The sequence below is a fragment of the Phalacrocorax aristotelis genome, chromosome 9 (assembly GCF_949628215.1).
Source record: "Phalacrocorax aristotelis chromosome 9, bGulAri2.1, whole genome shotgun sequence".
NCBI lineage: Eukaryota > Metazoa > Chordata > Aves > Suliformes > Phalacrocoracidae > Phalacrocorax > Phalacrocorax aristotelis.
The window spans coordinates 1,504,258-1,516,990 of record NC_134284.1 but is presented as its reverse complement, the minus strand read 5'-3'; the positions used below and the strand labels follow the sequence as shown (position 1 = coordinate 1,516,990).

General features: G+C 40.5%; 1 protein-coding gene across 10 annotated transcripts in view; it reads left to right on the top strand.

Moving 5' to 3' along the window:
* The window catches only part of GPHN (gephyrin), a 308,628-nt gene extending 301,241 nt beyond the window's left edge, over positions 1 to 7,387 (top strand). For all 10 annotated transcript variants that reach the window (XM_075103174.1, XM_075103177.1, XM_075103175.1 and 7 more), the window contains 4 exons: positions 1,768 to 1,832; positions 3,071 to 3,174; positions 4,383 to 4,479; positions 6,382 to 7,387. In XM_075103174.1, the coding sequence (XP_074959275.1) occupies positions 1,768 to 1,832; positions 3,071 to 3,174; positions 4,383 to 4,479; positions 6,382 to 6,515 (400 nt within the window). In that variant the 3' untranslated portion in view covers positions 6,516 to 7,387. The remainder of the gene's footprint in view (positions 1 to 1,767; positions 1,833 to 3,070; positions 3,175 to 4,382; positions 4,480 to 6,381) is intronic.
* The last annotated feature ends 5,346 nt before the right edge of the window (positions 7,388 to 12,733 follow it).

The following is a 12,733-nucleotide window of genomic DNA, read 5'->3' as shown; positions in this document are numbered from 1 at the left end:
CCAGGCGTGGAAATTGCTCACTGCTTCTGTCATACTGCTACAACCAATGTGGAGAAGTCCCAAAAGCGGGATCTGCACTCCAGCCTCTGCTGCTGACAAGAATGGATAACCTGACTTAGAGAATTCAAAATATTAAATTCTGGTTCTGGCTTATCTGAAATAAAACGTAACTCTTTCTTCTAGTGATCCTCTGTAGACTTGTAGCAATAAACTCTTAATAACTAGCCAGAAAAGCTTTAAGAAGTCTTTATTTTCCCCAAACATCCATTTTCATTTTATGCCATCAGAAAGGTATTTCTTACTGCTATCAAAACATTTGGTCATCTAATCTTACTGAGAATGTAAGCACTCTCAGTTTCATCGGCTGTAGTGCAATAGCAAATACAGTGTCTTAGCATTTATTAATTCTGTCTTAAAAGGCCTTAGATTTGTAATTACGATATTGGGAAAAATTCCCTTGAGTAAGTTCCAAGAGTAAAGCCAGAATTTGTCTTGCATGCCTGTATTTTGATGTTTTGCATGACTGCAGAGTGATACCTGGGATTTACCGTTCCTCCACTTGATCGGAAAGTTGCTCAGCTAATGTAAGGTGGTATCTTGTCTAGCAGCACTGCCAGAAGAAAGTACTGGAAGACTTTATCAATGATGGTGTTGAAATCTCATATGGGAATTCAGAGTCTTCAGTAAATATGAATCGGCAATTAGATTTTTTGTACCTCAGTTTGGAGGGAGGTCTGGCACATAGTTCCCTTTATGTTAGAGACATTTTAAAACAGAAACGTCAAACGCCAACTTCCCCTGGTAAAACAAGATATTGATTAGTTCTAGCAGATACAAAACTAGGTAGTAATGATCCAAGTGTGGCAAATCTCCAAAGTTCCTGCTAGTCAGCAAGTATCATCTGCTGACCAGGTGGTAGTTGTTAGCTCAAGATGAAGCCAAGGAATTCAGCCTAATTATTGCTCCTGCAAAGTATCATTTCTAATGTTTAAACAGATTATATTAACATAGGTATATGGAAAACTTTTTTTAATAGATGAGTTCCTTTTTTGCCAGCCACATTTCTGAGCCATCACATTACTGTCCTATTTTTATAACCATAATAGCCCTGATAACAAGTCACTAAAGGTCACTCAGGAGCAGCTCTAAAAGGCAGAGAGAGCTCTTTACTGATAGACCTAGGTCTTACCTGACTGCAGCTCTGCCTGTGTATCTGAATTTGTTCATTTGCGTACTAGCTAGCTGAAATACTGCTCCGTTGTCACTGCTGCTGCAGACAATGGAGTAAGGGAGATTAGAGTCGTTAATGTTAGAAAAAATTTGGAGAGCCTTATATGGAAAACAAATACAGCTCTGTAGCTGCATAATTTCAGTATTACTTCTTTGTTAGTTGGCTTCTAGCATGAAGATGGATTTAGAGTTTTGATTACTAGTCGATCTGCTCTTAGATGTTTCCTCACCAGAGGCAGAATCGTCGTCTTAAAACTTCATAGCTGAATACCAAGAAAAACTAACAGTTCTGTCATCACAAAGAGAGCATTATACCCCCAGTATGGAAAAAGCAGCAGGTGCTAATGAACTGCTGAGAGAGAGAGATCCTGTTTTGTTTTCTTACCCAAGAGTTTTAAATAATAACTTGGCAGTGCTACATTAAGCGTTGGACTTGATGCTTTTAACGGTCTTTTTCAACCTAAACGATTCCATGATTCTATAACAATGTTCAGCCAAAGTCTAGTGCAGCTATTTAATACCTTTCCTTTTCCATAGCCTGCCAACAACTTTTGCAACTCTGGATATCGACGGCGTAAGAAAAATAATCTTTGCACTCCCAGGTAAGATATTCTGTGGATTACTTTTGTTCCTGTGCATAGACAACAGAGCTGAAACTGAATAGTGATGTTTCACGGCACCTGTGTCTGCTGTTGGCATCCCTAAGGAAGGTATTTGTAAGGTTTTCCCAGAAATTTCCAGAAGAGATAGACTCATAAGCATATACTAAGGAGTTCTTTCTTGTTCTTGCCCTCAGAATTTGCCAGTGTATAGGCCTTATGATTTCTTCCATCCAACAATTTCCTTGAGTTTTGTAAGTGGTACTATACAGGGGTGGTTTTTTTCCTACAGCTCCTTCCAGCTTCACAGTAAATATTCTGTGTGTTTAAGTCAGTGCATCCACCCTGAAGTATTGAAAACGGAGACAAAAATGAGGGAGTGCCAAGGAACATGGCACAGAATTTTTTTATCATGATCGTCCCGTGGAACCAAAAGAGGGCAGCATTTCCTTAGGGTTGGGGCTGTAAGTCTCTATCCTCCTAAATCAGGAGGAGTTTTATTTTTATGGCTTTGACTTTGCATGGATTTCTGAATACACAAGAAATCCTGTTATTGATAAACTGGTGGTTTTCAGATGTATCTCTAGTGCTTTTTCCCTCTCATGTTTTAGTTGTGCAGTACATTTTCTTCCAGGGGAGAGAGATCAATGGAGTGTCTGTCTGATCATACTATTTACTTTAGAACTGACATCTAGGGAAGTCCAGATGTGTAAGACAAGCGGTGTTTGACAGACGTTGGTAATACACCTCCCTTAGGAGTCAACTGAAAACATATAAATCAGTAGAATTCTCCTAAGAATTTGTACTGAAGCATTTTGCCACTCTGTAAGGGAATTGAAAGTTATTTTTCCATAGGTCTTGGAAACCTTAGTCATGAATCAAGAGCCTGATCAGCTAGGACCTATACCTGTGCACAATAAACCCTGCCCCAGCCCCAGACAATTCTAGGCATAAGACAAAAGGCAACAGAGGAACAGAGGCAAATGGTGGGGCCTGAGGAACATGGGATAGTTCTGGTCAGAGCAGGATTTCTTTCAACACACCATCAGCCAGAGAGGGTAGCTTTCAAAAGGTGTACTTGCCACACACCGCTCGAGTCTTGAATGAAATGTTTCCTGTACATAGCCTGAAAAGCTCTTTAGAGTCCTTTAGAGTGCAATTGCAACAAAAACATGAGATTGCTTTCAGCATTTCAGAGTGAATCAAGAGGGAGTCACCACCAACTGTTCCTTGTCCTACAGGCAACCCTGTGTCAGCTGTTGTCACCTGCAATCTCTTTGTTGTTCCCGCACTGAGGAAAATGCAAGGTATCCTGGATCCTCGGCCCACCATCATCAAAGCCAGGGTAAGAAGCTTGTCTTCTATTCAAAATTTTTCTCAAGATGTTGAAGCACAGCTCTTTGGGCTCTGAAAGGCTGTCTTGTTTGGGGAATCTGAGCCCTAGACTAGTTCTGTCAGGTTGAAGGAAGTTCACACAAACAGAGGTACATTCTCAATCTCTGTTAATGGTAATATTCAGTCCCATAATTTCTAAAAGTTAGATGGCCATCTAAATGGAGCAAAATATACAGATACAGAGGCAGCCATGTGCCAGTCAGGCAGGAAGGACGCTTTCCTGTTTAAAAAAAAAAACATTTGTTTTAACCTGTGGTAAAAACTGCAGAGTAATCTGGGAGTACCTAAAGAGTTGGATAGCTTTCTGTTAGCAATAGAAAATACAAACTTCAAAGCCTTTCTGTTCCTGAGTTATTTATATAAGTAATCCACATGACCCCCACCCTAGGCAATAGAACTCCCTTAAACTATTCATTTCACTCTTGCAAGAAACCATGGATATTGCAACTCTGTTTAATATAGATTCAAGGCATATTATTATAATGTATTATATTTCTATTTTCAATTCAAATAAAGTACCAAGGAACACATTACCCTTTATAGTTTTCCTAGTGTTATTGGCTATGCACTTTTCTCTTACTGCTTATCCTGTGTCTCTCTTTTACACTTCCTCAGGCATCCAGTTTTTTCTTTATCTCGCAGCTAAATATTCTAAAACAGAGAGCAATTTGTAGTGACCCTCACTTTTGCATGAATTTTCCAATATGGTCCATTAAATTCCATTGTGAGCCATCCCCTGTATATCTTTTCATTTCAAAGATATGCCATTTCCCTTTTGTCAGAGCTAGGAGTATTTTGAATGCGAATAAAATTTTTATCTTTATGCAGTGTAATCCAGAGACCAGAAATTCTAAAGCTTTTTTTCCAGAGAAATACTATCTTTAAACTCACAGTAAAGGAACAGCTTTGGAATATTCCACTTAGTGCATGTAGACGCCATCATACACTTTGATATTGTAATATCACAGTTGTATTTCCCTTAAATACTGCAGTCTCTACCTGCTACAGCATTTGATCTTGCACTAGACACTATTTGACCTCAGAATGCAAGTTTTTAAAAAGACTGGTTTTATGGAAAAACAACTGAGCAGATGATTCCTTTATCTTAGTGCAATCTGAGTGCATGAAATTGTCACCATTTCTTTGCTTCTTCTGCAGTTATCATGTGATGTAAAATTGGACCCCCGCCCAGAATATCATCGGTGCATACTGACTTGGCATCACCAAGAACCACTACCTTGGGCACAGAGTACAGGTTAGTGCCCACTCAGACAGACTGGCAGACACACTCGCACAGGTCCTTGCCTTCCTGCGTACATGTCTAAAAGCAACCAAGCCTATGCACCTGTTTTTCCTTATAACCTTCCTTATGCAGAGTGATTTGCTGACATACTTGTGTGCACGCTTACATGTACATTAGTATAAAATTCAGTCATGAAATTACGTGCCGACTTTACCATTAAAACTTCTTTCTTCTGAATAACCTGCCTTTACACACACACACACACACACCCACACACCCCCCACCTGTATGCTTGCATGTGTGCATACATTCCTTTTTACAAACATCTGCCCATGCTTACTTGCACTCACAGGCGCATTTGCTTACTTTTGCTCTTGTGCACATACTAAACAAACACAAGTTGGGGCATAGGTAGGGACAATACAAATAAAAGAAGTGTGATTCTAGCTGAACTGGAAAAGTAGAAGAGATAGCAGAGGCTGTATATGTTCTCCTAAAGCAGACTTTTATTAGTCATGTTTGCTACCTAGGGATACTTCTGGATACTCAGCTGCAGATGAGGTAAATACTATATTTGAATACTTCTTTAGCTGTATACTGCTAGAAGACCAACTCTGCCAGTTTCTCAACAGATTCAGGACCTTAAACAACTGTCTTTTTGCTACATCCAAATTATTCAATACAAAGCACTACGTCTCCACAGGGAAGACATTAGCTCAAATGCATCTTACTGTTTACCCAGAGAGTTCTTACCATTGACTCCCAAGATCACACAGCCTCTGACATATTTCCAGGTATAAGTCAAGGTATTACTTACTTCTATCACACTGTATGTCATTTAACTCTGTTTTGTTGTGCACCACTTCTTCCCTTACACATGCAGACTGTGTAAGGGCACAACTTTTTATTGCATTTTCATTTTTTGTCAGTACTACCAATATGATACTGTTTATCATCAGGACATGTTGTGAAGCTCAGTGTCGCACAGAAACCCGTTCTTTTGAGGCTGTATATGTTACGGATTTACGCAGCCGGCCACTGTAACAGGGTCTGACCCTAGGATCCCACTGAAAAATGGGAAGTCTGAGTGAAGGTTTCCAATTCCTTTTATTAGTTCTCAGGTTACAGCTTGAGCTGAGTGCTTCTGGAGAGGGATCCCTACCCCAGATCACACCCTCCAGTTATACCTGTACCGCCCAGCACGCGATCCCCGAGTCCAATCACTTAATTCTGGTCGGTGGCCTCTTGATTTCTTATTGGTTTTCATTGTCACTGGGCTGGCCTTCTTCTGAAGTTACCTCATTCTCTTGGAATTGTTTCCTTGGTCCTTATCTTCTTCGTTCTGCTTGCATCTGCCGGATTCAGCTAGTTCTGTGTTAGCAGCATTAGTTTTATCAAAAAGTTTACTCTCCATCAGCTCGTGAGGCCTAAGGCTTCGACTACTTTAGCTACTAGTGCTAAGCTCCTAATGCTAAACGAGACTATTCAGAGAGAAGAATACAGTTTCTATAAGGGTATATTAAATACATTCTAGACTGAGATGGTTTTAGTCTTTCTACAATCGGAATAGGTACACAAATTGAAAAAATATAGTAATTTTTTTAGGATTAGATATTCCAACAGAAAAGCAATTTACTATGACAAGATACGAGGTACAGGTAATGTGGAAGGCTGGCTAGGAAAGGAATCAGTAGAGGGAATGAGGGTTTTGAGAGCCAGAGCAACGAGAGGCCGACTAATTCTCCACAGAGTTCTCTGTTTCCATCCACCTTGGAAAAGCAAGATCCCAGCTCTGTAAATACATTAGCAACATCAACATCTTCGTAAGAGCAGCTCTTGTTTCCTGTGTGGCGTGTTGCAGCCTTTGAAACTAACTGAAAGCTTAACTGAAATTTTTCTCTCGCTCTCCTGTAGGGAATCAGATGAGCAGTCGTCTGATGAGTATGCGCAGTGCCAATGGACTGTTGATGCTACCTCCAAAGACAGAGCAGTATGTGGAGCTTCACAAGGGGGAGGTGGTGGATGTCATGGTCATTGGAAGGCTATGATGTCACCAGCAAGAGCGAAGCTTTTATGCATGTCCACATGTCATTGACTGTATCCTGTAATATGCAACGGCACAGCTAGTTTTTCTGATTTGGATAAAAGTTGATCAGTATAGTCAACATCTTGAATTATATTTCAAATGGAATTTAAATAAATACCTTTTAAAAAAAAAACTTTAAAACAAATCTAACAAAGAAATTTATTCTGATTATATCAAAGCAACTTTTCCTTTCCTTGCAATTGCTTTGTGTGTTCAATGCTAGTTCTGATAGCGGTAGCTTTTAGTAGACAGCAGTAGGTGCCTGCAGAACTTGTGTTTTTTCTCATCTTTAAGATACAACTACTTATGCTCTTAAAACAAGGCTGTCTGCTTATTTATACTAGCGTAAACAACACCTGGATTTCCCTTATTAGTATGCTTCATAACTGCTTCACAGAGAGCTTCTGCTTGTTCTTTATCTTGTGTCTCGTGTTGATGTGCACAGTGCCAAAAGCAGAGTGGCTGCACTGGGAACCCAATGAAGCCCCGAGGTTTTCTCACCTCGCTGAGCATTCAGGGATCGCTCTCGTCCCAGCAGCCACCCAGCTCCGTACTCTTGGGCAGTAACTGGATACCTTTTATTTCAACAAACAAAAAAATTGCTTCCTTAAGTGCTGACAGCCTTTTTAACCAATACATTTAAAAATGTACAGAACTGAAAACTAAAACAAATCAAAGACTGATCTTGTACAGATATTAGTGTTACCAGCATTTGTGTGGAAATTAAATCAGCAAAGAAATAAAACTAATGTTAAACAACTCTGTACCATAACATTTTCTGTAATGATATTGAAACTTAAATGAATAAAAAAAATCCTCAATCATTATTTAAAATTTCACCTGTTTAGCCTTGTTGTTTGAACCAAAAAAAATAGTCATTTAAGAGAGTATTTGGGGCGGGCGAAGAGGACAGGAAGGAAGGGAAAATAGGATATGAATCTAGGGCCTTCCCTCATGTACAGTATCATGACTGAACTGAAAATACAGAGTGAGCTCTCTCTCACTCGAAGGAGGGAGCATTTGCGGGGGTTTACAATTGGACTGGTCAAAGCTGGAGAATACTTTTTTTTCCCTCCATCTAAATTGCATAGCAGTTACAAAGAGCCCTTGTGCTGCTTTGTGTGGAATTTGATAGCATTCATACTTTTTTTCATTAGAATCTCTTTTTGATACTGGGGCTATTCAGCCCTTGCCAGATTATGTATTTTGGTAATGTCTCATTTCATCTTGGATTAAGACCGCAAAATGCTATCCCATCAACTCCATGCATGAAGCCAGAACATTTGTCTGTAGTATTTGTTGAAGACTTAGTCAGGGAAGACACAGAAAACTGGGTTTAAGTCCTGCCTGCCACAGGGGACCAGAGGTGTAGTTTTATGATAATCACAGGTGGCATCCCTGAGGCTGGTTTTAAAACCAAACTCTGCTGTGCAACAGCCTGAATACTCCGTGCACAGGCCATTGCAAAGGCCGAAGGCTGGTGGGCATACACAGCGTTCAAGGGCGCTCCAGGGGCTGATCTTTCAGAAAAATAGTAACACAACTTGCTGATCATATTTCTTTGTTCTGGACTACGTGTCCACATTTGTGAACGCTCCATGTAGCAGCAGGGTGGTACCAAATTAGATTAATGAATGCCTGTATTTACTGCATCAATATTGCAAACCACAGAAGACAGAAGAGAGAGGAGAGTTAACTCATCTCTGAGAAATAATGTAGAACACTGCCTTCTATAATCCAAAGGATTATGATATAGTTAGGAGTTATTATAGGCAGCGCATATAATGAAAATTGGAAACTTATAAAGGACACCAGTAACAACCACCTCGGGGCAGATTGTTCATGCAATTGGAGATGCTAGACAAAGATAAAAGAGAGGTGTGAGGAAACGTAGCCAGAAATATCTTGGGTTTGGTTTACATTAAAAACATACTCAAAACAAATGTGGCAGAGAAGAGTTGGCACAGTGCTGTGTATAATGCATGGCTCTGTTTAAACCGTATCTTGGCATCGTAACACTCAACTACCACTGTACCAAATAAAGCATTTAGAGGTTAATCAGGATAATTTTTTTCCAAATCACTGATCATATAAACTGCTTTAGCCACTCTGCTGTCTTTTGTAATCCCCTCTGTCCAGCATTCAAACTTCTATGCAAGAAAATAAGCTTTGCAGTTTCTGAGAGAGACGTTCACTGTCCAGCCTGCCCTAACTCTGAAAGCCATAGCAGTATGTTTGAGAGGTAACTGGGAGCAGCATAATAAATCGTTATTACAACGATGTCTCAATTATCAAGCCTAAAATCTGAAGATTTTGCCTTGGTTATTGTAATATAAATGGATATAAATGTGATATAAATAGATAAATTCAAATCACTTCTTTAACATTCCCAACTCATGGTTTCAGGAGAGGTTGGAAGCTTCAGAACAGAAATCAAGGACAAACGGATCTTCAAGTATGTGGTTTCTTTGGTTCAAGGACTGAGACTTGCAAATGGAAACATTTTAAGGAAAATCTTCACTATTTTTACTTCTCTAGATAAGGTTTTAGCACAATCAGAATAGCAACTTACTTAACAACAAGAAGCAATGCCAGCAATGACTGAAGATACGGTTGGTATTCCAGCATTTGTAGTTGTCTTCTTGTTGCAGCATTTTCTGCAGCACCTACACATGGGAATGATCATACGCAGCAGGCCTTCTGAGTCCCATTCGTCCACCTGGGATAATCCTACAGTGACCTACAAATCATGCAGCTGGGTGTGAAACATCATTCCAGAATTGGCTGTATTCGATCAGATAAACAGAATAATAGACCCTCCTCTTCCAAACACTAATTTCAAGACTTTAATTACAGAAATTACAATGCTAGTGCTATCTTGATATTAAAATATTCTAAACATTAAATGTCTTTAATCTGTAGGTGGTTATTACAGCTCTGTATGACTCCAGAGATTACTAATTAATGTGGAATCTTTAGCCTTTTTGATTCTTGAGCTGAAGGGTTGCATTTAAAACATATTACAACATGGATACTGCTTAAGGACAAGGTGCAACTGGAATCACCCTGCAGGTTCTTTGTCCCCCCAGCTTGCTGCCCTGCACCAAGTGCCTACAGTTGTCTTCTTTGACACATCTCAGTCCTTGAGACGTGCTGCTTGCCTCATGCCCTTTAAAGATGATCTTCAGGGCACAGACAGTCTGCACGTACCCTGCAGTGACCACGGAAGTGCCTAGTATGGTGACTGGATCCACCTTTTCCTTCCAGTTGCCTTGGTTCCAAGACTGTCAGTATTAGGCTGGTGCATGCAAGCCTCGTTGCCTTCGTATGGCAGCGGTGTTCGGGGCCTGCCTCAAGTCCTGCTCAGGGAAGCTCTTCAGGCTGACACCTCTGCCAGCACTTGCAGGGCAGGAACTATGTCTGAGAGCTGAGGCTTTAGTGGGACATGTTATTTTGGAAAGCAGATGCCAGGCTAAGATGGCCCAGCACTTCCTGTGGCCCGCTATTATGTTCTAATACTCAGCTTCTCAAAAATAGCACTGTCACCCAAACTGTGAGGTTTTGTGGTAGATAACGAAAATATACATTACCTCAAACAAAAGAAATGTATCACAACTTTGTTTTCTTACATGAGGTGTTTCCAGGAAACACTGAGGTGTTTCCAGGTACCTGTATTTTCAGTTGACAAAGACAAGACAAGTAAGGGCCAGATAGCAAAAAGCTGTGAGTATTGGTTAATGCTGGAGACACACCCCAGGAAGTGCTTAAAGATTCATCAGCAGTCAAGTTCAATAGCTGTTTTAAAGACGGCGCCTCCTTCTTGGCTATGTTTAGTTGTATGGTTGGATATATAGCTTTGTACTTACTTCCCTGTCAAGTGAGGAGTCAGAGCCCGATTCAGGTTACATTATCAAGCAGTAGACTGGGCTGACATGTAATGACTCTTATACTCTTCCTCTTACCTGACAGGAAGCTAAGAATAAGATGGAAGAGGGTAGATGTTGAAATGCTCAAACACAAAATTTGCCAAAAATTTTATTTTTCCTTAGTTGGAAAATTGAAACTAGTTTTTAATACCAAGGAAAAAAAGCATGAAAATTGTCATTTATGCTGACACTTTCCAAACATTTCTAATAGACTTTTATCCCAAATAAATTCAGGAATATATTCCTAACATAGTATTTCTTTCATGAGGTTATTTTACACATTTCCCAAAATACCAGGTAAGAAACACTTTGTTCAAATGCTTTCTATCCATGGTAGTCTCCTTCCTGAAGCTAGTTAAAGTCAGCTGGCATTACTCCCATGAAAAAGCTGAATTTTAGTACCACAGGTTAGACCGGGAAGGGCATTTATGCACATGGTCAAAGAAAGCAGAGACATTTCTAGGCGAGGGGGCTAACAAGGTCGTCAAAGTCACAACTACTGATGAAGAAAAAGGATTTGCAGTGGGGAGAACCATCCCAGCAGCTGATGATCACTGAAGCAACAATCTGTTGACTAGACACAAGGTATAGTTTCCCATGGCAGTATTTGGTCAGTACGTTGCAATTAAGTCCCGTAACCTCATGATGAAGAACATGATCTCTAATAACTGTCACTCCTGAATGGTTTGGCAACCCCTTCACCTTCCTAAAGCCAGCCAGTTTCAAAAGAGAAGACACAGCATTTGCACCCCTTCAGCATGAGCCCACCAGCAGCTGACTGTCTCTATTTACTCAGAGTGAAAAAATCCACATTGTTGTTTCTTCTGTGTTTTCTTTTATGGATTGTCTTCTGTGTTTTAATTCAAACTTGACTTTTGTTTTCTAGTAAGTATATCCCAGTCTCCTCCCAGAAAGGTGAGTCCCCGTGCTGGATTCAAACTCAGGATTGAAATGCAAACACTTCGTGGCTAATTCATGGGGAGGAAAAGCCTGTGGGTTTTGCAGATATTCCAGCCCCATGATGTGCTGCTAGTTGCATGTTTTCTGAAAGGGCTTAGTGACTCGCATTCAGCATTAGATGAAGACCTGCTCTGTGCATTCATGCCATATTGCACACAAGCTGACAAAGCTCTTGGAATATAAAGCCTTCAAAAGGGTGACACACAGATGCTCAGTAGCTCTCTAGTTGTCAGACTGGTCTGGCTGGGATTACTTTCTCCATCCCAGCACTCTACAGTAACATCCAGCATGCTCTGTCCCTATGCAAAGACTTCTGCATTTGCATGGACCCAATTTGGGTTTAAAAATACAGGCAGCCAACTTAATTTTTGCAGAGTTAATTCACAAGCAAAACCAAAACCTGCATGTACACCAGTAACTCCACAGATAATCTGAACATACCAGGGAAAGCAAATGCACTAGCATGGTCTTGATAACCAGCAATTCAAAAGTATCTTCAAGAAAAGTATAAGAGAAGATGGAAGGTAAGTATATATCCATGGTAAAACTACCTTAGGAACAACAGCAGGGTAAGATCTCAAAACCCTGATTTACTCTTTCTGTAGGGGCAGAACAGTGACAGATTGAGAGCCATATCCAGATGCCTTTGCTTCCATTTAAAAAAAAAAAAGGTCATAGTACGATTCTGACAATGGCACACAAAAACCTGTCCCACTGGACTGACAAGAAAGCATGCAAAGGGGCTTTTGTCAGTACCTGCCATTGTCTGTGTGGACTTTACTGTGGCCCAAGATGGTCTGAAAAGATGCCATTGCCAAAGAGAAATCAGAAGATCAGCAGGACAAATAAGAGTTTTACATCAAAGATGTAAAGCTTTATAAAGCAACATAGCACATTGTTGCCTGTCTGACAAAAGCATTTCCTAACTGTTGTGGCAAAGTAACCAGTGAGTTCATCATTTTGAAAAGCCGGGTTGTTTGGAGCACTAAGGGGGACCCAGTTCTGCAGCCATGGGCCGACCAGGCACTGGGTCAGGAGAAGCCAGCCTGGATGTTTGCAGACAGAGCTTCCTACACTGACAGTGGCTGGTACCAGCAGGAGAAGGCAGCTTCTGTGGGACTACTTGAGAAACTGCTGAGAAGGAGACAACATAATGCCAGCAGGTCCCCTGCGCTGTGTGGCCTGTGTGCTTTTAGATACATTTTTTTTAACAAAATGTATGTACCTTTTGCAAAAAAGTGGCTAATAGCTGCTAGCTCAGGAAGAAAGAGTATAATGCACAGCAAGAAGATAC